This window comes from Phyllostomus discolor, chromosome 3 (assembly GCF_004126475.2).
Source record: "Phyllostomus discolor isolate MPI-MPIP mPhyDis1 chromosome 3, mPhyDis1.pri.v3, whole genome shotgun sequence".
Taxonomy (NCBI): Eukaryota; Metazoa; Chordata; class Mammalia; order Chiroptera; family Phyllostomidae; genus Phyllostomus; species Phyllostomus discolor.
Window position 1 is genome coordinate 75645603 of NC_040905.2, and position 24871 is coordinate 75670473.

At 40.5% G+C, this 24871-nt stretch overlaps 1 protein-coding gene across 1 annotated transcript in view; it reads right to left on the reverse strand.

Moving 5' to 3' along the window:
* Nucleotides 1–3582: 3582 nt before the first annotated feature.
* REEP5 (receptor accessory protein 5) overlaps nt 3583–24871 on the reverse strand; it is a 33734-nt gene continuing 12445 nt past the window's right edge. Inside the window, exons 3-5 of the mRNA XM_028508288.2 lie at nt 20509–20647; nt 9939–10107; nt 3583–5367 (exon numbers count right to left, since the gene is read on the reverse strand). Coding sequence (XP_028364089.1) covers nt 5318–5367; nt 9939–10107; nt 20509–20647 — 358 coding nt within the window. The 3' untranslated portion in view covers nt 3583–5317. The remainder of the gene's footprint in view (nt 5368–9938; nt 10108–20508; nt 20648–24871) is intronic.

Below are 24871 nucleotides of genomic sequence, written 5' to 3' on the forward strand. Positions count from 1 at the left end.
GTGTCCACCTACACCTCGATCTTGGCCGGAAGTCTGATTTTTTTTTTTAGTGAAAGATCACAAAGCTAATTGGACATTCTGAGCACGCAGGGCTTGCATACTTAGTTTCACTGAAGGGACGCCTGCCAAGATGCTTCCCAGAGAATTTCCAAGGTCAGGGTGTCCTCTTAAGCTGATCTGCTTTCCCAGGAGTCTCCCAGGCTCCCGGGAGATTAAGGGTCTGGAAGCCTAATGGGAGAAGCTGGGGTGGGGAAATGGATCTCACCTTTGAGTCACTCAGTCTTGTCTTTGTTACAACTTCCCCCTCAGTCTGCCTGTGTTCCCCTGCTCCAAAGATCCTCTTACTCTGTGCATGGGGTAAACCTCCAGCCTTTTACTGGAATAGGGATAGGGTAGTTTTTACCAACTCTTCTTATTTGAGTTCCCTTCCAACATTAAGATTGCTTTTTACAGTTATTTTGATAGTGGGTGTAACTTTATATGAAATTCTATATCTAAAGAGCGACTAGGTAAGTAGGCAGACCCCAGAGCCTTTGGTTATGTTATTTCACATGGCAAAAGAGTCTTTGCAGATGTGATTAAGGATCTTGAGCTGCTACAAGCATATCTCATAAATATTGTGAGTTGAGTTCCAGACCACCATAATAAAGCAAGTATCACAACAAAGTGAGCTGGAATCTTTTTGCGGGTAGAGGGTCTTGTGTTCGGTTTGTAAAAAACACCTGTGAAGTGCAATAAAGTGAGGTGCGATAAAACAAGGTATTCCTGCCGTGGGCTACTCAGGTGGCCCAGTGTAATCACACGTGCCATTACAAAAGGGAAGTGAGTCTTAGAGGGATGCAGGGGGAGGAATGCAGGCACTCTTCAAGCTCACAGACACAAGGAAATGGATTCTCTAGTGCCAGAAGGAATGTGGCCCTGCCAACCCTTTTTGGGTGTCTGACTTTCAAATCTGTAAGCTAATGAACTATGTTGTTTCACAAGCCCATTTATTTGTGTAATATAGTACAGCAGCAATAGGTAACTAACACATCAGATGAACTACCAGGTTAGCCAAAAAGTTCATTTAGCTTTTTCTGTACAATGGCTCTAGTAGTGCTTAGTTGTCTTTAACTTCATTCAAAACAATTTTGTTAGATCGTACTGTGACAGCTGTCATATCAGTATGCATTAAAAAACATGAAGGTTGGTGAATTTTTGTGCAACCATTTTAATATTGAAGATGGGAGAAAATATGCAACCTTTTCAGCATATTATGCTTTATTATTTCAATAAAAAATGCAACTGAAACTCAAAAGATTTGTGCAGTATATGGAGAAGGTGCTGTGACTGATCAAACATGTCAAAGTTTCTTGGTTCTACTGACATGTGGCCAAATAATTCTTTGCTTGTGGGGCTGTCTCACACATTGTAAGATGTCTAGCAGCACCCTGGCCTCTACTCACTAAAAGTCAATAGCAGGAGATAGCCAGCATACTCAGAATACCCAAATCAACAATGGTGGAAATGAAAATTGTGTCTTCTACAGAAAAAAACTAATCAGTCTTCGTGGCCAACCCAGTATCTAGCTAAGACAGACTCTCCAGACCTTGGAATTATTGGCCTCATTAGAAGTCTCTACTTAGTGGTTCGAAACCCTAGCTACATTATTAGAATTACCTGGAGACTTTTTCTAGCACCTGGGTACTACAGTGGGTTGTCAGGACTTCTAGTAGTGGCATCTGGTACCAGTATTTCTAGAAAGCACCTTGAGTGATTGTAATGAAAATCTCTGTATACTAAGTGTAAAGATAGCATTTACCTAGCAGTGGTTTTATCTTAAAATGCAGCTCCTGGACCATCAACATCACCTGGGAACTTGCTGGAAATTTAAATTTTCAGCCCTGCCCAAGACCTACTGAGTGAGAAACTCTGGGGATGGGACCAGCAACCTGTATTTTCACAACCTGCACCCCTCCCAAGAAATTGATGCACACTAAAGTTTGAGAGCCACTATGTAACCACAGAACCTCCTTATTGTTAATCTCTTGAGGTGTGTGTTACAAAGCTATAAGAACATTGTGGTAACTTTTAATTAAGGTCAGTCTCAAATATATTTACTTCTCCTGCTGTACTATATAGAACTATAGTATTTGATGGCTAAGGATCTGAATTGTGTGGGGTTTTTTTAGATTTTATTTATTTTCAGAGGGGAAGGGAGGGAGAAAGAAAAGGGGAGAGAAACATCAATGTGTGGTTGCCTCTGGTGTGGCCGCCTCCTCCCCCCACGCACTAGAGACCTGGCCCAACAACCCAGGCATGTGCCCTGACCTGGGAATCAACTGGCAACCGTTCACAGGCTGGTGCTCAATCCACTGAACCCCATGAGCCAGGGCAGAATCATGTGTTATTCTAAACACACACAGATTGTAGACATAGACATGTAAAAACAGATATAGAAGACAAAGCTAACATACCCTCCAGCAGTAGGTGTTTTAATAAAATCCTCAAGTTCTTGGTCTCAAAGTACAGAATAACTTAGAGGCACACAGAAGTGTTTACTGCAGTAAAATATATACTACAACTTATGTCATAAGACTTGTGTGTAATGCAGTATGTGAGTAGAAAGTGGTTTAGATTTCCTTTAAGTGAGAAATGGGATTAATAAACAGCAGTGTTTAAGGTTCATTCATCTGTATTCAGAATTAGTCCACATTTTTTAAAAGCCCCACAAAATGAAATGTAACAGTTCAATGAGATAATGGAATTTTATTTACATCCACTTCCATTCAGTATATCACATCTTCAGGATAGACAGTAACTTATTTAAAGGCTATGGTCATTTTCTCCAGGCTATGGGCAGAAGACTCCAGAGGAGCAGTAATTATTGATCTGAAACCATTCAAGCAGAACTGTAGGGATTCTGTAACTTTACATATCCCCCACATACCATTTCTGCACAAATAAATGCTCGTCTTCAAGCTTGACAGAGGCTCAGTCGGTTTCCAAAGACGCTAGCATGGCAAAATATTACTTGGGAAATCAAAGCTGAGACAGAATTGTTCAATTCATAACTTCTGTCTTTAACATGTATGCTTTGACTGCCAAAAACAGTAACAAATTTCTTCCAGAATACACTGTAAGAGAAAACTATTGAGAAAAAATTTACATTCAGAATATATCTTCTCACTATAGTTTTTTTTTTAAGATTTAATTTATTTATTTTTAGAGATGGAAGGGAGGGAGATAGAGAGAAACATCAATGTGTGGTTGCTGGGGGTCATGGCCTGCAACCCAGGCATGTACCCTGACTGGGAATCGAACCTGCGACACTTTGGTTCGCAGCCCGCGCTCAATCCACTGAGCTACACCAGCCAGGTATATCTTCTCACTATAGTTTTTAAACTTGTATTAGCCTGTAAGTAGTTATGAATAATCGTAACTTGTGTATCTTGCCTGGTAATATATTCTGTATACTAACAATCTGATTATATATTTTGTATGCCAAAGATTGCTCATTTTCATTCTTTTGCCACCCAAGAAAAGTGTACTGTATTATGAGGAGGAAAGGGATTTAAATACTCCTGCAGGGATTTTTTTTTTAACTAAAGCTTGACTTTATCCAAATATTGCTTGCTTTCTAAAGGTTTTTAAAGTTAAGTTTAATAAGATGCCTTATGATCACCACTATTGTACCTAGAAAAGGTAAATGCCCTGATCCAGTATTGTGATATTTGGGTGATATCGTCCCTTATTTTTTGATGTCTTTAATATTTTTTACATCATGAGACATCATTATGATCTTACCTGTTATTGAAAGGAGAACTAAACTAATAATTTATTGGCCTTAAAAGGCCTCTCCTATGCACCCTGACTGGGGACTGAACCTGCAACCCAGGCATGTGGGATGCCCTGACTAGGGATTGAACTGGCGACCTTTCATTTGGCAGGATGATGCCCAACCAACTAAGCCACACCGTCAAGGCTAACTTTGGTAGTTTTGTTGAACTCTTTAGTCAGTTTAGTCTAATTCAGAAGTAGCCTAGCAGTACAGTTGATATTAAGATCAGTTTTTCTACTCCATAACAAGCTACTTGGCTGATCAAACTGGAGACTTTGATTTTTTAACTCTTTGTTACATACTCAAACTATGTAGTTATATGCAATTTATCAAAATAAAGCATAAAGATGAAGGCATTTAAACAACTACAGGTGATTCTGACTTGTGAACTAGGGAGGCCTTCTGTGTTTGACCTTAAAGGCCAGAGAAGAGGGTGAAGGCAGTTTTACCTCACCACTGCCAACCAGACTATGGGTTATACCGTGCTTTCTTTCAGTCTCCCAGAACAGCTCTCAGAGGCTGGTGTTGTCATTAGCATGCACTGCTGGCTAAGGAGATAAACAAGAGCATATATGTAATCAGGGGTGGGCAAGTCTCCAGGTTGGGGGGTCCTTGAACTGGTTTAAAAAAAGACTGGAAAAGAAACAAAATTAAACCAACATATTAGCATTGAAGGTGAAACCAGGGATGATTTCCATTGTAGCATCTCAAAAACAGACAAACCTAAAGCTTATAAGCAAGTTATAAAAGGCCACAAGTCAGTATTACTAGTTGGCTCTATAGGGAATTGGGGGCTGTGATTACTGATGTGTGTAGGTTTCCCCATTTGTGAGCAAAGTGACTGCTGTTCAAAGCTGTTCTAGTATTCAGCTGCTTCAAGGTTAGGAAAACAGCCAGGACAACCTCCATTCAAACTCATTTATCACTTAACTGTTCACTCTAATTAGTATTCATTTGTATAAATTTCTGAAGTCTTTTTAGACTACACCAGCACAATGGAACTTCCAGCTTTTGGCAGGTGCTCTCCACAAGCATTATGCATGTTACAGCCAGTACATTTCCCTACACGTGTGTGTGCACAAATACATCAAAAACATTTAATACAAAATTGTACATGAAGTAGAACTTTAAAGAGTACTCTAAAAAATAAGTACAAAGAAAATGCATGCAAAGAGAGCCCATTAAAGTACAAAGCCCGTGGGATATATAATTTTATTCTAAGTTTATATTTCTGGCAGGATGATAAATTTCTTTTCCTACCAAGAGGCAAAATATATTTTCCAAAAATTTGAATACTGCCCATTGCATTAAATTTAAATTAAAATGTTCCCTATGTATATAGACAGTAAAAGTAAGCAAAAAACACACATTCCATTTTTAAATATATCAAAAATGTTTCCAAGGCAACATTATTAAAATGATTATACCACAGTCCCTAACACAACATCAAGCTCTATAGGCAGGTACAGAGGGCAGAAAGGTCTCATTCAGGCGGGCTTAGGTGCTCTTCTTCTCATCTCCCAGTAAATTCACGGCAGCTTTCTTGACTGTTAAGAGGAAAGGAAATTTTATCAAAGCTTTTTGCAAACAGGTTCTGCACATAATGTAGCAGCTAGATAACAACTGGGATGATTCATGTTCAGATGAGAACACACTGAGGTTTGAGGTCAGGGCTGAAAGTTTCCAGGAAACGGCCAAGAAACTACTTCGTGGCACAAATCCTGAGTACTTCAGCATGGTTCTTGAAGGTCCTGGCCCCCCACCCCCACCCCTGGTATTGACAGTTACCACTTTAAGCTCTCTGCCTTCCTGAAAGCATCTCACGCAGAGATTCCTTGGGCATTTGGTGTTCTGTACAATCAAGAAATTCTCATTTGTACTTGCATGCTCACCTGTACCATTTCACTGTTTGCATCTGATGACACCTAGGTCATCCACCTATTCTATGATGACAGAAACTGGAAGTCCTCATTCCCAGACCCTAGAAATGATGGTATATTTATACACATTTGTATTCTCTAATTGTACCATCGTTTCATCCTGTGATGGGAAGAGTGTGCCACAAGTCTCTGAGTTGGTGCAAGATCTACATGCATGAAGAAAAATGTTGGTTCCTCTGTGGGAAGCAAAGCCTTCCCCTTCTTAATTACCAAGTAGCATAGAATGTGCTGTGAGAACTGGTGTGGTGTGTGAGATAGAGGAGGGAGGGCTTTTTCCAGAAGCCGCCAGGGCCTCCTGTGAGTCCACACTACAGCTGTTTTTGATGGAGCTGGAGCCCAATAACAAGAGCCAAATCCCTCCTTGTTCACAGCCTGGCAGTGGCTCCCCATTCAATTAAAACTGTTGAACGAAGTCAACAAGAAACTGTAGCCTCTCTTAACTAACTCTTTGTAAAAATGTACTTGCTGGAACACCCTGAAGCTTTGGGAAGAGTCTAATATGTATCAGCATGTAAGTTCCTTCTTATTTTCATTCTCACACCCCTGTTTAGGAATGTATCATAGCACAGTAAGACAGGGTTAAAATGGGAATTACAGTATTGCTATCTAAGAGAACCAAGAGGCTAAGAAATGTGGGCAAACTAGACAGGAATGGTATCTCGAGGTTGATGGGTAGGCTGAGGGCAAGAGGAACAGGAAAGATGTGCTAGAGTAGACTGGAGCTCCATGGGCAGAAACGGGCGCAGAAGAGAGCTCTGAGAGGGAGAAGTGGGGGCGCATCACATGGGGCATCAGTGCCACTGTTGGGGAGCAGGTCAGCCCGCATCACCCACTTTCTAGTTATCATGGAGCTCCAACTTCAACAACAGAATCTCCAAATTTCGTGTCCACTGCCCTCTCTTCTCCAAGTGCTGAAAACCCTTACTGTGCCCTCTGGAACTTAACACCCATCAGCAACAAATGTCCTCTATTCTCAGCCATTTCTCCAAATATTCCCTGCCCTTCTTGCTTTTACAGAAATACTATTATCCCCTGATGACACTGCTTTCTCATGTGGTAGCTTTTTTTTTTTCTTCTTCTTCCATGACCTTAGTACCACTGGGTCTGGGGTCTGGTGTTAATCTTTGTTGTACACTGCTACATTCAGAAGTTAACGTCATCAGATTGTATCTTCCTCTAGCATTTCTTTTCCCAGGCATCTCTGATCCTTGGGCTATGTTGCCTTATTTCTTTAAAATTTTTGCCACAAAGTTAATACCACTCCTATTTTAATTATTGGTGATTTCAATATCGATACACACACACACCCACACACACACACCATCCTTCCAATATCCTGACCTCTTAGTTGCTCCCCTCCAATTGCCTTTATATTCCATCCTACCTGCTCCGCCTACTACAGACACTCTCTCTCCTAGTTCTCATCACTTTCAATAACTGCAGTCCCTCTAGGCTCTCAGTGTCAAGCATCCCACCCTCCACCATCACCTGCTATCTTTGCAGCTCACTCCTATTATCCTGACTCAGAGTTCTTCCCCCACCACCTGGTTTTATTATCCAGTGATCTTACCCCCGTTGCCTCTGTTCTTCCCTTCTCTCCTCACCCAGCTTAAATTCCATCCTCAAGCACTAGTCCCACTCTCACTTCAGCTGTTACTGAACAAAATCAACCTTGACACAACTCCACCTATTCTGAATGTGGTTAGAGAAAAACAAAGACAAACCAGTCACTTTAAATCCATGGACACAAATCTCAAGTGAGACTTTAATACTGCCCGGCCATAACATGACACTGTCCTGGGCCACTCCCACTCCCACTGTCTCAGAGCGGCCAACAAATGACAGACTCACTGGTGTGTGCACCACCTACAACTGCTTTCACAGTACTATGAGGAAGCTGTGTACCAGCAAGAGGAACCTGACGGCCTGCAACAACTAAAGTAACTGGCCCTTACAGGAAAAGTTTGCTGATCCCAGTCCTAGGCAACTATTTCACAACTTCTCTTCCCATCCTTCTTTCCCTATCCTCTCTCCCTTGACCTTTTCTTCCTACTTTATTGAGGAATTTGAAGCAATCAAAAATTACTCTGATAGGCTCCCACCATCACATGTACTCACCTACCATCATTTTACCCACAAACCCTGATTTCCCTCCCGTTATAAACTGTTGCTGCTCCTACAATCAAGCTGTCTGTGCACTAGACCGTGTCGTCTCTGGTCTAGTAAAGGACAGACCGCCAGCAGTCCACCCTCCCACTTGTATCATTTTCTTGCTCTTCACTGGATCACTCCCATGGATTCTCAAACATACTTTGTTTCTTCCACCTCAAGGAAAAAAAAAAATCCTTGGGACACTAGTTCCTTTTCCCAGTTCCAGCCCAGTTCTTCTGCTCCTTTGCAGGAAATTTCTCAAAACAGTTGTCTATACTCTGTCATCATGTCTTTCCATTTCTCTCAAATCCATTCCAGTCAGGATTTTGCTCCTACCACTCCACATATCTGTTTTGTCAAGATCACTAGTGCCTTCCTCACTGCTAAATCCAATGGTCGGTGTGCAGTCCCTCTTATCTTGTTGTCTGCAGCGTGTGACACAATGACTCACTCACTCCCTCCTCGTCTTGGGGTTTTCTGGCTCCCTCAACCAGCCACTCCTTATCAGTCTGCTTTGCTGCTTGCTTCTCATCTCCTCAGTTTCTAAACATTGGGGGCCCCAGAGTTCAGTCCTCGGACCCCTTCTTTTCTAACCACATTCACCCCCTTAGTGACCTCATTCAGTCTCCTGTTTACTATATGCTGGTGACCCCCAAACTCATATCCCCAGTCTAGACCTGTCCCCTTAATTCCTGATGTCTATATCCAAATGGCTGTTTGACTACTCCATGTAGGTACCTAACAGGCACCTCAAAGTCATGTCCAGAAATGAATTCCTTATTTTCCCTCTCAACCTGTTACACTCAGTCTTCCCCAGTTCAATAGCAATTCTGTCCTTCTGTGTGTTTGGGTTAAAAAGCTTGGCTTCATCCTTGACTCCTCTCTCATACTCCACACCAAGTCCCATTGGTTCTACATTCTAAATCTATCAAGAATGCAAAGACTTCTTACCTCCTGCTGCTACCATTAAGAACCAACCCACTACCATCATCTCAGTCAGATCACCACAATGACCTTTTAACTGGTCTCCTCATTTCTTCCCTCTCTCTCTCTTCAGTCTAAATACAGTAGCCAAAGTGATCCTGTTAAAACACAGGATGGATCATGTTACTCTTCTGCTCAAAATTCTCCAGCAGCACCCCATCTAACACAGAGGAAAAGCCAAAGCCTTTACAATACTCTGCACGGCATTACACGATCTGTCTTCTTCCAGCCTCCACTCTTCAATCTCTCTGCACTTGTCTCCTTCCACTCTCCCTCTATGTCCCTCTCTTCCCTTCCCCTCCAGGCTTTTGCATGAGCTGTTCTGGACAGAACGCTTCAGTCTGGAGTGTTCTTCTCCGTGGTTCTTTCCTTTACCACTATCATGTTTGATTCAGTATAATCTTCTTGGTGAGGATTTCCTAAATCACTCTAGCCCCTAATACCACCTATCTTTTTATCTGCTATATCTTTCTCTATGTCAACTGGTAACTATTACTTTTTAATTGAATTCTCTCTCACACAAGATTGTAAATCTCCACAAGTTCAAGGAATATGATCTGGTTGGTTCACTGGTTCATCCCCAGGGCTATGAACATGCTTGGCACATATCAAGCACCTCAGTGAACATCTGTTGAATGGATGAGTCAGAGAGCTGAGCAGGAGGGAATTCTCTGGGACCTGTAACAAAAGCAGTCTGGACGGCATGTTAAACAGTTCAACCTGAAGTCAGTTAAAGAGATATCTGAATATAAATAATTGTGATTCTCTCAAATCTGTCTACCACAGCAAGTCATTTTTCCTAATGTGCTAAATGAATGGTGTATTAAATGTGACATGGAGGAAGAATCTGAGGAAAGTAAAGGACAATAGACAGTCTTGGTGAAGAAATCCTAAGTAATCTTGGTGTTGGGCTGAGGAAAGACGACAGGGCAAGAAGGCCGAGGAACTTATTGCTTAGATGCCCCTATCACTTGCTGAATCACACCAGTGTGTCACACCCCCCCCCCCATCACTTGCTGAAACCCACTGTCCCCGAGTCTTACCTTCTTTAGTGATGGCATCTGCAGTCCCTTTGGCTTTGTCCTTCATTTCATTCACCACATTGTCCACCTGGGACTGGTGCTTCAGGAAGAAAGGACGGATGATGCGCTTGTAGAGCAGTTCTGCCCCGTTGGAGGGGCTCGGGGCCATGCACCACAGCAGGAAGCCGCACTGCACAGAACGAGAGGCAGCATGGTAACAGGGAGTGGGCGCCCTGACCACACGCCGCCCACCACCCACTATGCTGCTGTGGAGGCGCTGCCTCTGCCAGTTTCTCCAGTAGCATTTCCAGTGTTTTCTGCAAGCTACAGGTGAGCTTTCTTAGATGGAGAAATGTGACAAATAAAGGGCTAGTAAGGAAAAGCTGAGACTGAAAAAGAAAGGTAAAACACATCAAGCCCAGCAGCTTAATTTCCTTCCTAACTTGGACCGCTTTTTAGTTATAACAGCTTTTATTATTAACTTTTCAAAGTCAATTTAAAAAAGCAACAACACAGCACTTCTCCGCATGTGTAAAGCCCTATACAGATGAGGCTAATATTTATGAGGCTTATTCTTAATAGGCTTGTTTCAGGTGCAGCCAAGAGGGGGGACCCCAAATAGGCATTTGAAATGGGGTCCAGAACTTAAGGTGTCCAGGAGATTTCAAGATGTCTTCACCCCCATTCCCCAGGTGTGGGTTGGGGGAAGGGACACATGGAGCAGGGCCTTTGAGAACTGTTTCTCATAGCAACAGCCTTGCAGCTAATCTCTGGTGTGGTCATTTAACATATCTATAGCTTTTGGCTGGTCACTTAGATGTGTTAAATAGCTGTGGCCAGGCTCTGAGCCAAGGGAATGGAAGTAACTTCCCCACCAAGATGTAACCGGGAAGCAGGTCCCTCGAGTTACAGTGCCTGTGTGGAAGCTTGGAGATGATTGGCTCCGTGACATGGGGCCACACCTGCCCAGACTCATGATGGCAATCCAGTAAAGCTGGAAGGGTATGAGTTCTGGCATGTGAAGCCGAGTGCAGGGAGGATCACAGCCATTGGAAGAAGAGAACCATGCGCAGCCTTGAGAGAGAACCGTGTGCAGCCCTGAAAGGAGAACCATGCGGCTATGGAAGTGCAGAGAGGATCACAGCCATTGGGGAGAGACAGAACCACACAGCTTTAGCAGAGTGAAGACTCCCGCGGCCCTGAGGGAGAGAACCACGTGGCCTTGACAGAGTGGAGACTCCCACAGCCCTTTGAGGGAGAACCACGCGGCTTTGGCAGAGTGGTGACCACCCCCCCGCTCCGCAGCCATTGCGCAGGGGGAGAAGCATGTGGTTTTGGGTGAATGGGGACTCCTGTGGCCCTGGGAGAGAGGACCATGTGCCTTTGCCCGAGTGGGGACCCCCACAGCTTTAGAAGGGGGAACCACCACCTGGTTTTAGCAGAGATCCCGGCAACTCAGCTGAGGGTGCCAGGAACCCACGGAGGTCTCCCAGTCGAGATGGAGTACTAACTGGGAATAACCAGAGGACTGCCTGAGCCATGGACTTCTATTTCCTTTCCTGAGATACGGTACTCTGGACTGGGCAAAGGGGGAAGGAAGGACTGTGTCTGTTTGTGGGTGTTTTAAGGGACTTTAGGATTTTTTGATAAAGACATTAGGTCACTACTTTAAGTTTGCATAGCATTAAATAAACATTTCCTTTCCTTTTCACGAATCTCTGGCATTGAGAGACGTCTTTCCTCTGGCAGTGGACATAACGGACCTGGGGGCTTCTTTCAGTAATAGTATATCATCCCAGGCCCCCCTTGTGTGCTCTGTAACAGGCTCACCTTGGTAAGTCTGTCACATTTATTAATCCTGTTACAGGGAAAATACGCTGGCCATTCTCGAAATCTTCCCAGAGTGGAATCTCAGTTTTTAGTAGGTCTTAGCTGTCAAGTAATCTTTACAGTCAGGTGTTTCTCTTCACCTGAATGTAGGTATTAATCCTAGCTCTTTTTTTATGGCTCTACTTTCCCATTGAGATTTAAAAAAAAATCAACAAGAATTGAACCCTAAAAACTTAAAAAAAAACAAGCAAACAAGAATTGTCATACTATAATTATATCTAAAATAATTTTACTGTTTATTTAAAGGATAAATAACAACCCAGCACTTCAGGTTGTCCACGCAGTTTACTCCTCTATAATGAGCACAAAAGGGAACATCCAGAGTGATGCGCTCATTTCCCTAGAAAGTTTAATAAACTACATGCACATTAGGTTCTTTTGTTCTGGGTGATTCCATCACCCAGCCTAGTTTGGCTCTATTAAAAAAAAAACAGAACTCATTTCTTGAGATCCAAATCTGTATTTTTTCCTTCTTATAGTAACTAATCCCTTGCCTTCTTGTGCCACAGACTTAACTCTGTAGCATTAGTCCTTGTTATTCTGAACCACGGAGTGTATTCAAATAGTCAAGAGGCTATATCGTTTTTCTAAAAGAAGCTTTTGGACTTAATGCACATGTTTGAGCCCTAAGGTTCACTCCATCAGCACTATGTTGGCTCTAAGAAATTTGCATTATATTTTGAAGTTCTGTTACACTCAAAATCAATAAAATGCAGGTTCTCAACAGATTACTCTTTCTACATTATCTGAACTATAGGACTCTTGGAAAGTAACAGTCATGAAGTACAATTTTTTACAGACATAAGAGTGGGGGGGCAAGATTTCAAAGGATGGTTATCAGACTGGGTTATGAAAAATAAACTATAGTTATATGCTTCTTATAAGAAACATACCTAAGACAAAACCAATTAAGATTTAATGGGATTTTCATCCTTTTATTTGTATTAGACAATTACCAATTCTCAAATAGCTCCTATAGTAGTACATGTACATTACTTAAGGCAAAATAAGCAAATAGCGATAAAGGAAAATTCACCAAGAAGATTGACCTAAATATTTTTGCTATATGTAAAATACATATAGCTTTGTATATATCTTAATAATTATATCTTTATATGATTCTTATTTTTTAATTATGTAACTTGTAATTATATATAGCAATATAGTTTCAAATATTGCTCCAAAATATATAAAGTCAGAATTATATAAATAAATGGATAAAATCCATATAGATTTTAACACTTCCATCAGAAAGTTATATATCAAACTAGAAATTAGTAAGAATACAGAAGAACAAAAATTTAAAATCTTAATTTCAAGATTTTTACGTATTTCTCTACTCGACAAGCAGGGATTCTAAGGGGATTATACACTACATTATACAGAGGATAAGAGTGTGGTTACTGCATTAACCAAGAGTAAGAGTTACTACATTATAAGAGGATAAGAGGATCAGAGAAACTGGGTTCCAGGGCTGGTTCTGCCAGGTACTAAATAACACTGGATTAAGAATCAGGAGAGTTGATATCTACTTTACAACTTTAAGTAAATAGGCCTCAATAAGAGTTAATTTTCTCTTACATAGGATTTTAGGAAAGCCACAAATTAATGAACTTAAGGAAAGTATGTAAGATAGCAGTAGCATTACCAAGTCCTATCGTTATTTCTGTTGAAAATCTCTGAAATACTATCCACCTGTTATAGATATCGACTCTCAGCAATCCAGAATCCAGTCTCAGCTTCATCCATATTTTCTGGATGAATTAAGGCAAGATACCAGACAGGACCAGAGCCAAGGGTCTATACTGTGGCACCTCTCCAATGTGATTACTGTGTAGGCTATACTCCAGACAGTTAATTTAGTTCTTTCAGTACCCTCTTGAGACAGTAAAATAATTAATGCTCTCCACCTACATCCTTAGCATTTTCCAGGTCTCAAATAAAATAACTTCCTTGTATAAAAATAAAGTTAATTACTGTTCAATCCTCAAGGTGATATTCGGCTGCCAGCTTTTACAACTCCCTTTTCTTCATCTGTGTGACTGTCCCACAGCCCAGGAGTGCCCTCAGCCACAGAGATCCGGCCGTGCTTTAACCCAGCTGCCCTCTAGGTGCCCGCCGACAATACTCCCAAGAGCAAACACAAGTCTACGCCTACCTGCAGTTCAAAGAGTCCGTGCTTTTTCAGCTGAATTCTTTGGCATTCAGCACGGACACACGGAATCCCATAGTTATAAATTACAACAGGACAGATAACCCTGTCTGTGATTCTAATGCTTTCACCATCCAATTGTTCCCTAGGAGAGTTATTTCCAAGGTAGAGATATGCATAATATGCACAGTTTAAAACTAGCCTCTAAACTGAGAGTTAAAGTCAGAGAAACATACATTTTAACACTGGCCTCCAGGTACACAGCAATCAATCATTCCCTCAGAAACCTAAGCTTTCCTTGGGAAGACTCTGCAGCGCAGCCGCAGAATAGCAATGGGCTGGAGTTAAAGGGGACTGCTCGGAATGCACAAATACAAGCTCAAAGGCACATGGGACGGGGAAGATTGGTTTTTTTTTTGCCTCCTGCAAAGTTAAAAAGAGGAACGTTCTGTTCTCTGTCAATGGGTGAAACAGGACAGGTGACAGTTTGGATCAGGACACAAACTTGACAGAGTTTATTCAATTTTGTTTTAAAAATAAATCTAGAAAATGATTTCAGTGAGGGTAAAGATGAGGTGCAAAGATATCTACTCACTGGAGCATTATCTATAAGAGCAAAACAAATCTACATGTCTATCAGTTGGGGAATGTGTAAATTATTAGCTATAATGGATAAACATCTATGTCAAAGAATATTGAATAACATGAGAAAATGCTCAGAGTATTAAATTAATTGGGGAAAAAAGAGAGCTATAGAGTTGTATATAGTATATAGCCTGAAACATACATATGTGGTTAAGACAATAATATATACACAGTTCTGTGTGTATTTATGTCATGGACAAATATATTTGTACATTAGCATAAATAGGAAGACTACCTAAGATGTTAACAGTGGTAGGCTTACAAATGCTTTTTCTGCCTTATCTAAAACATTCCCCCTCTGCATACACACACACACACACACACACACACACACCACACGAAACTTTTGTTTTATTCACCAAAGGATGCCCCAGACCTAGAACAGATTCTGGCACATAGAAGTTTTAAATAAATATCTGAAGAATAAAGAAATAAACATACGTTATTTTGATAATCAAAGAAAAAAGGGATTTTACATTTTTTAAACCCTTCTGCTCAACTCACAATCCACTGTTTCTAGCTTAATAAATTGTATACGATCTTTTCAACTAACCTTGAAAAGGTCTGAGGCCTGACTACTGGTTCCTCTTATTTATATCCAATATTACTGGCTGCTTTAGGAAAATGAATACTAGGACTGCTAGTCAAGATGGAGGCCTAGGTAGACATGCTTTGCCTCCTTGCACAACCACAAGAAGAATCACAACTAATCACAAAACAAAAACCACCCAGAACAGCCAGAAAATCACATTATATGGAAGTCTGACAACAAGGATTTAAAGAAGCCACATTCATCCAGACAGGTTAGAGGGGCAGTGACAAGGATCCTGGGTAGAGAGGACACGGTGTGGAGACGCCGCAGTGGCGGGGGCAGTGGTGGAACAGGCAGTCCCACATTCATGTGTACAGGATAAAAATCAGGAAGGATACCTTGGGAGCGAGCCACCCCAGCCCCAGGCCAGACCACAGGGATGCAGAAGGAGAAAAGGAAGAGCAAGAAATTGAAAACATATTTGAAAAAATAATGAAAGAAAATATCCCTAACTTGGTAAAGGAAATAGACATACAATTCCAAGAAACAAAGAGTCACAAACAAGTTGGACCCAAAGAGGACCACCCCCAGACATATCATAATTAAAATGCCAAAGATTAAAGATAAAGTGAGACTCTTAAAAGTGGCAAAACAAAAGCATAGTTAACTAGAAAGGAATTCTCTTAAGACTATCAGCTGGTTTATCAAAAGAAATTTTACAGGCAAGAAGGGACTAGAAAGAAGTATTCAAAGTGATGAAAAGCAAGGACCAACAACCAAGATTAGTCTATCCAGCAAAGCTATCATTTAGAATGGAAGGGCAGATAAAGAAGTTCATCATCACTAAAACATTATTATATAAAATGTTAAAAGGACTCATTTAAGAAGAAGATCAAAACCATGAACACTAAAATGACAGAAACTCACAGCTATCAATAACTGAATCTAAAAAAAATAAGAATAAACTAGGCAAACAACTAAACAGGAACAGAATCATAGACATGGAGATCATTTGGAGGGTTATCAGTGGGAAGAGGGAGGTGGGTGAATGGAGGAAAAGGTACAGGGAATAAGTGTAATTGGTAGGTACAGCATAGAAAGGAGGAATTTAAGAATAGTACAGGAAATGAAGAAGCCAAAGAACTTATATGCATGACCCATGGACATGAACTAAGGGTGGGGGAACACTGAGATGAAGTGGGGTACCAGGCAGAGGGAGGCAAAGGGGGAAAAAATTGGGGCAACTGTAGTAGCATAATAAAATATACTTTAAAAAAGATCTGTCCCCTAAAATGACTTCTACAGACTGCAATTCAGAGGTTTTTTTCTCAGTCTGTTCAATGAAGCCACTCAGAATATGACACTAATGCAGGAAGAAAACATTTTGATTGACAGTATAATCAATTTTAATCATGTCAGGTACATTATATATTTGCAACACGTACAGCATATTCACCTTCTGTCACTGACACCACTAATGGATGTACATTCATTTTACTATTAGGGAAGAGTATTTGCTGTAAACCACTTTTTGTAGTGTACTTCAAAGAAAAACATAAATGATTTAGTAATTATCTCTTATTTTGGATCTTCCCTCTACTTTGTGTGACCTCCATTGGCAGAGGTGATCAGGAGCAGCCAGAAAGTCAGGCTTGCTCACGTTTCAGAAGTTTGAGGTCAGACACTAGTGTGAGTGGTTCTGCCGACAGGATACTGTTCACTGCAGCAAGCAAGGGGGCCCAGGGCCGCGGCCAAGTTCCCTTCCATTAGAGAACATACTGGGACATCACTACCGTGAGATGGATCTTCTGAGGGGCTTCAGAATTATTTGTACTTTAAAATATATGACATCCAAATTAAAGCATACAAAAATATTTTTTATAAATGCCAAATGTCTTTGAGTAACAAAAGCAAAATATAGCCAACCAGCTATGAAATCTTAAATCTTCCCACAGAGCAATTTTTTCCATTTGTTTCAAAAGGACTATTCTTCAGCTGTCTGACACGGCCTTCCGTGGTAAATGCCATTCCAAATTAAACATGTATATTCCAATGAGTATGCTTTCACTTAAATTTTTTTAAAGATTTTATTTATTTATTTTTAGAGAGGGAAGGGAGAGAGAAAGAGAGAGAGAGAAACATCAATGTGTAGTTGCTGGGGGCCATGGCCTGCAACCTAGGCATGTGCCCTGACTGGGAATTGAATCTTCGATGCCTGGTTCGCAGCCCGCACTCAATCCACTGAGCTACACCAGCTAGGGCTGCTTTCACTTAAATTTTTAAACCACTTAGCTTGTCATACTGTATGTAATATTCTGTGATTTTTATAATGAAGGAATCATGGGAAAAATTCTCTATCTGTACAGATAGGTCATTTCATTCCTTTTAAGTGTATGGGTGTACTATTAATCCATTTAAACATTTACCTGTTGAAGGAAACTTCAGTTTATAATTTTTCATTATGACCAAAACCTCTGCGTACAGCTCTCGTATGTGCAGTGAATATTTCCTTAGGATAGATACTTAGAATTACTTGAAACAATTTCTATTTATAATCTTTGTCCATTTATCTTTTTCTCTTACCTGTAAACATTTTTATATATTATAGATATTAATTCCTTATTTATTATAAAAGTTGTAAATCTATCCTCCTCGTCTGGCATTATTTTAACTTTGTTTATGTTGTCTATTATCATATAAAAATCTAATTTTTAATAATTTAGTCAAACTTCAAATCTTTTTCTTTGTGATTTTACATTTTTCTTGATTCCATACCTCCTAGTTAAAAAACATTGTATACTTTTTTTAAAATAGAGGGTTTGGGCCCTGACTGGTGTGGCTCAGATGGTTGGGCATCATTCCACAAAGCCCAAGGTCGCCAGTGTGATTCCCATGCAGGCCACATGCCTCAATTGTGGGTTCGGTCCCCAGTTAGGGCACATACGAGTGGCAACCTAAAGATGTTTCTGTCTCACATCAACGTTTCTCTCCTCCTCTTTCTCCTTTCTTTCCCCTTTCTCTAAATATAAATAAATAAAGCCTTTAAAAAATCGAATAGAGGTTTTGGCGTAGATGTCCTATCCTTGTGAGGTGTGGATGAAACAGGTAGGGGGACTAGGTTGCCAAGGAGTTCCTCCCAAGCCCTCCTGCTCCAAACCCTAGAGCTGCGATTTACAGTTTAACCTCATCTCCTCATGCTGTCTGGGGGAGCAAAGGGTGACACCTCCACCTAGAGTTGACTAGGACTGGGGTGTGGCCTTCCTCCATTCCAGTGCCTGGCAGAGGAGCTAATCCCCTGGAGGGAAATGAGCTTACAGGCCAAAGCAACAAGATTATTTGAAAAGTTCAAGCACTGCAAAAGAAAGACAACACAATCAACTACAAATTCTACCAGCAGCAGAAATATTAGAACTGAAGGATCAAGAATTTTAAATTGGATTGCTAACTATACTAAAATAAATGCAGCAATATGAAGCAAGAACAAGAAAACAAAGGAACACGCCAAGATCAAAAATATAATAGCGCATCTAAAGAACACAATGTGTGATATAAATGGCAAATTGGAGCAAACTTGAATACTGGAAGATGAGATTGAGAAAATCTCCCAGAAAGCAAAGAAAAAAACAGATATAGATTTTTAAAGCAGCTAAGACCAAAGAAAAAGAAAAAATATATACACAACTACCTAAAAGTAAAATCAAGATACTATCAATATGGTGTTGGTTGTGGTGAGGGAGACCAAAAGAATAAGAAAGCTTCCTGTATCTAATTTCCTAAATCTAAATTTTTTTCAATAAAAATTTTAAAAAGTAAGTAGAAATGTAGAAAACGTAAGACAAACTGAACTAATAAGGGATGTGAGAAATATGTCTGAATATAGAAATAAGAAACCAATGACTAGGTCTTGGGGAAACAAAAACCTGGAAGAATACTGCATGCACACTGTTGGTACACTGGGTGGCCCTAGATAACATTTACAAAGTCGTACTAACGCCAGGGTGATGTCTGTTTACCTAACCTAAGTCATGGGACAGGCACCTGAGGAAGATGGGGGCGTGGCGAGGCTACGTGTGAGTGGGAGGGATGAGGGAGGAAAGAGCCAAATCCTTGTCTCCTAGAGGGGACCAAGAGCTAATGCACAAAACAGACAAATTAAAAGGTGGCTAAAAAAGAGTAGTATTTAGAGACATCAAGTTAAATGGCAAGATAATCTGCCATAAATGAAGGAACAGTGGTTGCTTTTAAAGAAGGCAATGCAGGAGGCAAAGGGGTACAGAACAGCTTCCTCCAAAACTGCTGCACAACTTTTGAGTCTTTAAACTATGTGATTTATAGCTTTTTAAAATTTATTGATTGACAAAGAGAGAGGAAGTGGGGAGAGAGGAGACACTGATTTGTTGTTCTGCTTATTCACACATTCATTGGCTGATTCTCGTGCATGCCCAGACGTGCAGGGATGAAGCCCTCAACTTGCACATATCCAGACGATGCTCTAACCAACTGGGCCACCCAGCCAGGGCATGTGTAACTGTTGTTAAAACAAATATTTACGCTATGAAGGGAAGAAACAGAACCTAGAATTCACACCCTCTCCAGTTTGGGAAGTCTGGCTCTGGAAACCAGACTATTTACATACTATGCAGAGCTTCTTCCATGGAAGACACTTAGAGAATCAGCTGAAGACAGCATGTCCCATTTACAGAGAAAGAACCATTCCGTCCATTAAAATGTATGAACTCTCCTTGTGATTCACCTCTGGTGGAAATCTGGAGTTGATACAGTTCCACTGGGAATGATTTTTTGACTTCCTCCTTCTTTCCCCTCCTGCTGGTAACCCGCTGCCTGACGCAAGGTGTGTCAGGGCTCTTCCCTGACTATGCGCTCGTCAAAGTTATTAAAATGGCATCCTCAGAAAGCCCAGTTCACATCTTCTTTATTCAATACCTATATAAGAAATAAGTATTTTTTCTTCCACAAATACTGACTCCTGCTCATCACCGTGAATAATCTATGGCCTGTGAAAATTTGTAATGCTTCCACATCAAATACAGACAGCACTGGATGAAGATAGGATCTTGGCCAGCAGCAGTGTTTGTGATAGGTCACAGTATTTCCATCTTTTATTACCAAACACATCTTGAACACACAATTGCTATGGCTGTTTCCAAGAGTATAAACAAAACAATGTTAGACATGTTGAATCCTGTCTTCCTGTTTAGACAATCTGAAGCAGGGCCACAGATGTCTAACATTCAAGCCTTTGTTCCTGGTCCTTATTAACAGGTCCTGAGATGGAGTTTCTTTTAGGGGCTGGGAGCAAATCAAACCCATATATGGAAGGAAACAGAGCACTTTAGGGAAAGCCGACATACCTTCAGCATGTAGTAGAACGGCAACCATGACAGGAAGAAGTCGGAGAAGAATTCAGCAATGCTGAACACACCATACACAACCCAGTAGGTCAGCCACTGGGTATCATCATCTTTGTTGGGACTCTCAATGGCTTTAATTCTGAAAGGCAATACAAAAGCCAAGATATCATATAGTAAGATCTCAATGAAACATTTTGAAACATATTATCACAGCCTGCCTTCCGACACCAACTGAGGAACTCCAGCAAATATATGCACTGTGTCACTAGATGCAAGAGTACAACATAAAGCCAGGAAGTAATGGAGAGATCCGGACAAGCTGTAAGTATCTGTTCCCACCATGTTCTGGTCACCAGAGAAACCAGTACCAGCTCTTCCCTAGATCTCCACCCTGCTCAGCCTCTACCCAGGCCCCAGGAAACAACCCCAATGGCTGGGAACCCGAATTATTTCCCACTCCTGAGGGGGTTCCTCCCACCAGGGATCTATCAAGAATCCTCTCACAGTACTTCAGTTCTTGTGCACTTTTAATAACTGAGGTGCATCATGGGTGAATAGGAATTTCCATAAAAGGACTTCTGGAACATAATTCAAGCACTGCCCAACATCCATAACATACTTCATAGCAAACAGGCGAAAACAAACACCACGGTGTCCTTTTGGTTCTACATTATGAGATCTTCAGTCTGTGGTCTTTCCTTCCTTCATCAGTTAGTAAATAACACGATTTTCTCAGTACCAACTGCTGCTTAAACAAAATTCACTCTGCAAATAAGTACTTATTCTGGAAATAAGTTGAAAACATTTTACTTTTTAGCCCTGGCTGGTGTGGCTCAGCAGACTGAGTGCCGGCCTGTGAACCAAAGGGTCGCTGGTTCGATTTCCAGGCCAGGGCATATGCCTGGGTTGTGGGCCGGGTCCCCAGTAGGGAATGTGTGAGAGGCAACCACACATTGATGTTGCTCTCCTTCTCTTGACCTCCCTTCCTCTCTCTCTAAAATAAATAAAATCTTTAAAAATATATTTCACTTTTTAAATTAAGTTCCCATCTCTCCACCCCACCCCTTTAGTAACCATCAGTTTGTTCTCTGTCTGTTTTGTTTATGCATTTTTTAAAATTTCACATATAAGTGAGATCATCACAGTATTTGTTTTTCTCTGACTTACTTCACTTAACATAATATCCTCTAGTTCTAGGGCCATCCACATTGTCACAAATGGCAAGATTTCATTTTTATGGCTGAGTGACATTCCAGTGTGTGAACAGATGTCCAGTAGTAGACGGATGGATAAAGATGTGCAAAGGGACAACTAGGTTGCTTCTGTAGCTTAGCTATTACAAGTAATGCTGCAATGAACACAGGGGTACATATACCTTTTCAATTTGTGGTTTTGGTTTTTTTAGATAATACTCCAAAGTGGAACTGCTAGATCCTGTGGCAGCTCTATTTTTAACTTTTTGAGGACTCTCCATAGTGGCTGCACCAGTCTGCATTCCCACCAACTGTGCACTAGGGTCCCCTTTTCTTCACACCCTCACTAGCACTTGTTTTTTGTTGAGTTATTGATGGCAGCCACTCTAACAGATGTGAAGTGCTATCTCACTGCAGTTTTAATTTGCATTTATGATAATTAGTGATTTGGAGCATCTTTTCAAATGTCTGTATGTCCCTCTTGGGAGAAATATCTATTCAGGTCCTCTACTAATTTTTTAATTGGATTGCCTTTCTGGTGTTAAGTTGTATGAGTTCTTTACATATTTTGGACATTAATCCTTTATCAGATGTACCATTTGCAAACATCTTCTCCAACTCAACAGGTTGCCTTTTTGTTTTGTTAATGGTTTCCTTTGCTGTGCAAAGTTTTTAGTTTGATGTCGTCCCATTTATTTCCCTGTTCAAGGATATATAGTGAAAAAAATATTGCTAAGAGTAATGTTAAAGAGTTACCGCCTTTGTTTTCTTCTAGGAGTTTTATGGTTTCAGGTCTAACATTTAAGTCTTTAAACCATTTTAAGTTTATTTCTGAATATAGTACAAAGTGATTTGGTTTCATTGTTTTGCATGTATCTGTCCAATTTTATCAACACCACTTGTCTAAGAGACTGTCTTTACCTCATTGTATATTCTTGCCTCCTTTGTCATAGATTAATTGACCATATAAAAAAGGATTTATTTCTGATCTCTCTATTCTACTCCATTGATCTATATATCTGTTTTTATGGCAATACCATTCTGTTTTGATTATTGTTGCTTTGTGGTATAGTTTGATGTCAGGGAGCATGACCACTTTGTTCTTTCTCAAGATGTCTTTGGCTATTTGGCTACTTGGCTGTTTGATTCTACAAAATATTAGGATTAAGTGTTCTAATAAAAAATAACTTTCTTTCACTTCTGGATCACAAAAGTTTCTTCCAGTCCTAGAAATCTCTTCATCCTGAACCTGAATTCCTAACTTTTTTCTTTTACCTTATCCTAACACATGTCTGCATACTTCTAACTAAAATAGTAAACTAGAAGAAATCTGAATCTTGTTTAGCCCATGACATGGGTTAAGTATTGAAAATGCCCTGGTTACTTGGCACAGTGTGTTCCCCAAAGAGACAGTGAGGCTGCTGAATCACGCTGAGTCAGTCACTAAGACAGCCTCTGAACTAATCAGAAGCAGCTGTGGGTGCACACATGTGCACACACGCATGCGTGAGTGCTTTTAGAGCAAGGTGTCAAACTCACTTTCACAGGGGCCACATCAGCCTCGCGGTTGGCTTCAAAGGGCCAAATATAATTTCAACTCCTTAACTATTAAGGAGTAGTTACATTTATAGAGTCCTAAAATTATTTCGGCCCTTCGAAGGCAACTGTGAGGCTGATGTGGCCCCCAGTGAAAATGAGTTTGATGCTCCTGTTTTAGAGAAAATAATCAGGGAAGGGGGAGCTGAATGAGAAGACTGCTACTGATATAAGGAAGAAGTGATGAAGTGAATGCTGAATATCAACACTGGGCAGAAATTTTTAATTGTAAACACAAGAATCATATAAAATGAATTTAAGAGAGCTGATTATAAAATAATGGCTTGTGCCATGCAGACTGTGTCTGTGTTTTAGCTTTCCTCAGACAGAAGCTAGCTAATCTAACAGAAGGCCAAAGAAAAAGTGTAGGCAAGCACGTCAACCGAAGAACCAACCACAGTGCACCCTTTACACATAAGGTTTTTCCCTCTGGGCTTCAGCTGAGTGTGGTTGATCTGCTTATAGCTAAGTGGATTTTTAAAGTTATTAGTATGATAAAATTTTATTTCTTATTCATCCTGGGCAGAGGGGATACACCATTATATTTCACTTAAGGTCTTAATTTTGGGAACTATAAAGCAGTCCATGAGTAAGTAATCACACATGACTCAGTAAACACATATAAATATAAACTACTAACATTTCATGAAACCACCTGACATTCTAAATTCCATTCTATCGTATTTTTTAAAAATTTTATTCCTCACCCAAGGATATGCTTGCAGAGAGGAAAAGAGAGAGAAACATGTGAGAAACATTGGTCAGTTGTCTCCTGTATGCACCCCAACCAGGGATCGAACACACAACCTAAGGATGCGCCCTGACGGGGGACTAAACCCACAACCTTTGGTGTACGGGACGATGCTCCAACCAACTAAGCCACCCAGCTGGGCTTTTCTTTAATTATTTTTAAGCTATTAGTCAAGATCCACAGATTCAAAAACAGAAAAACTACACTAACAGTTCAATTTCAGTTCTTCAGAGAATAAAAAAAGGTTAGTTCTTGAATTTATCACTCTCTATGTTAATACACTTGGAACATTACATAGTAACATAACAACAGAAAGAACTGAAAACTGAACACACACATTGATCACAACTGTGTAGAAAACCAAGGCAATGAAGGAATGAAGGAAGACAGGGAAAGAGCAGACTTATTAAGGTGAAGAGATTTTTTTAATAGAAGTTCTCAAATTGAAGCATTTACTTATTTTTTAAAATATTTTATTTATTTATTTTTAGAGAGAGAGGAATGGAGGGAGAAAGAGAGGGAGAGAAACATCAATCTGTGGTTGCCTCTCAAGCGCTCCCCACTGGGGAGCTGGCCCACAACCCAGGAATGTGCCCTGACTAGGAATCAAACCAGCAACCCTCTGGTTCACAGGCCCATGCTCAATCCACTGGGCTATATCAGCCAGGGCAGAAACATTTAATTATTGTTTTAATTTAAAATAACATGTTTATTTTTTTAATATGTCTACATGTCATAACATCATAAGCTAGTCAGAACAAAAAGAATATTGAAGATAGTCTCACGCATTCAATTTACAGTTGAGGAATCTGAGACACAAAAA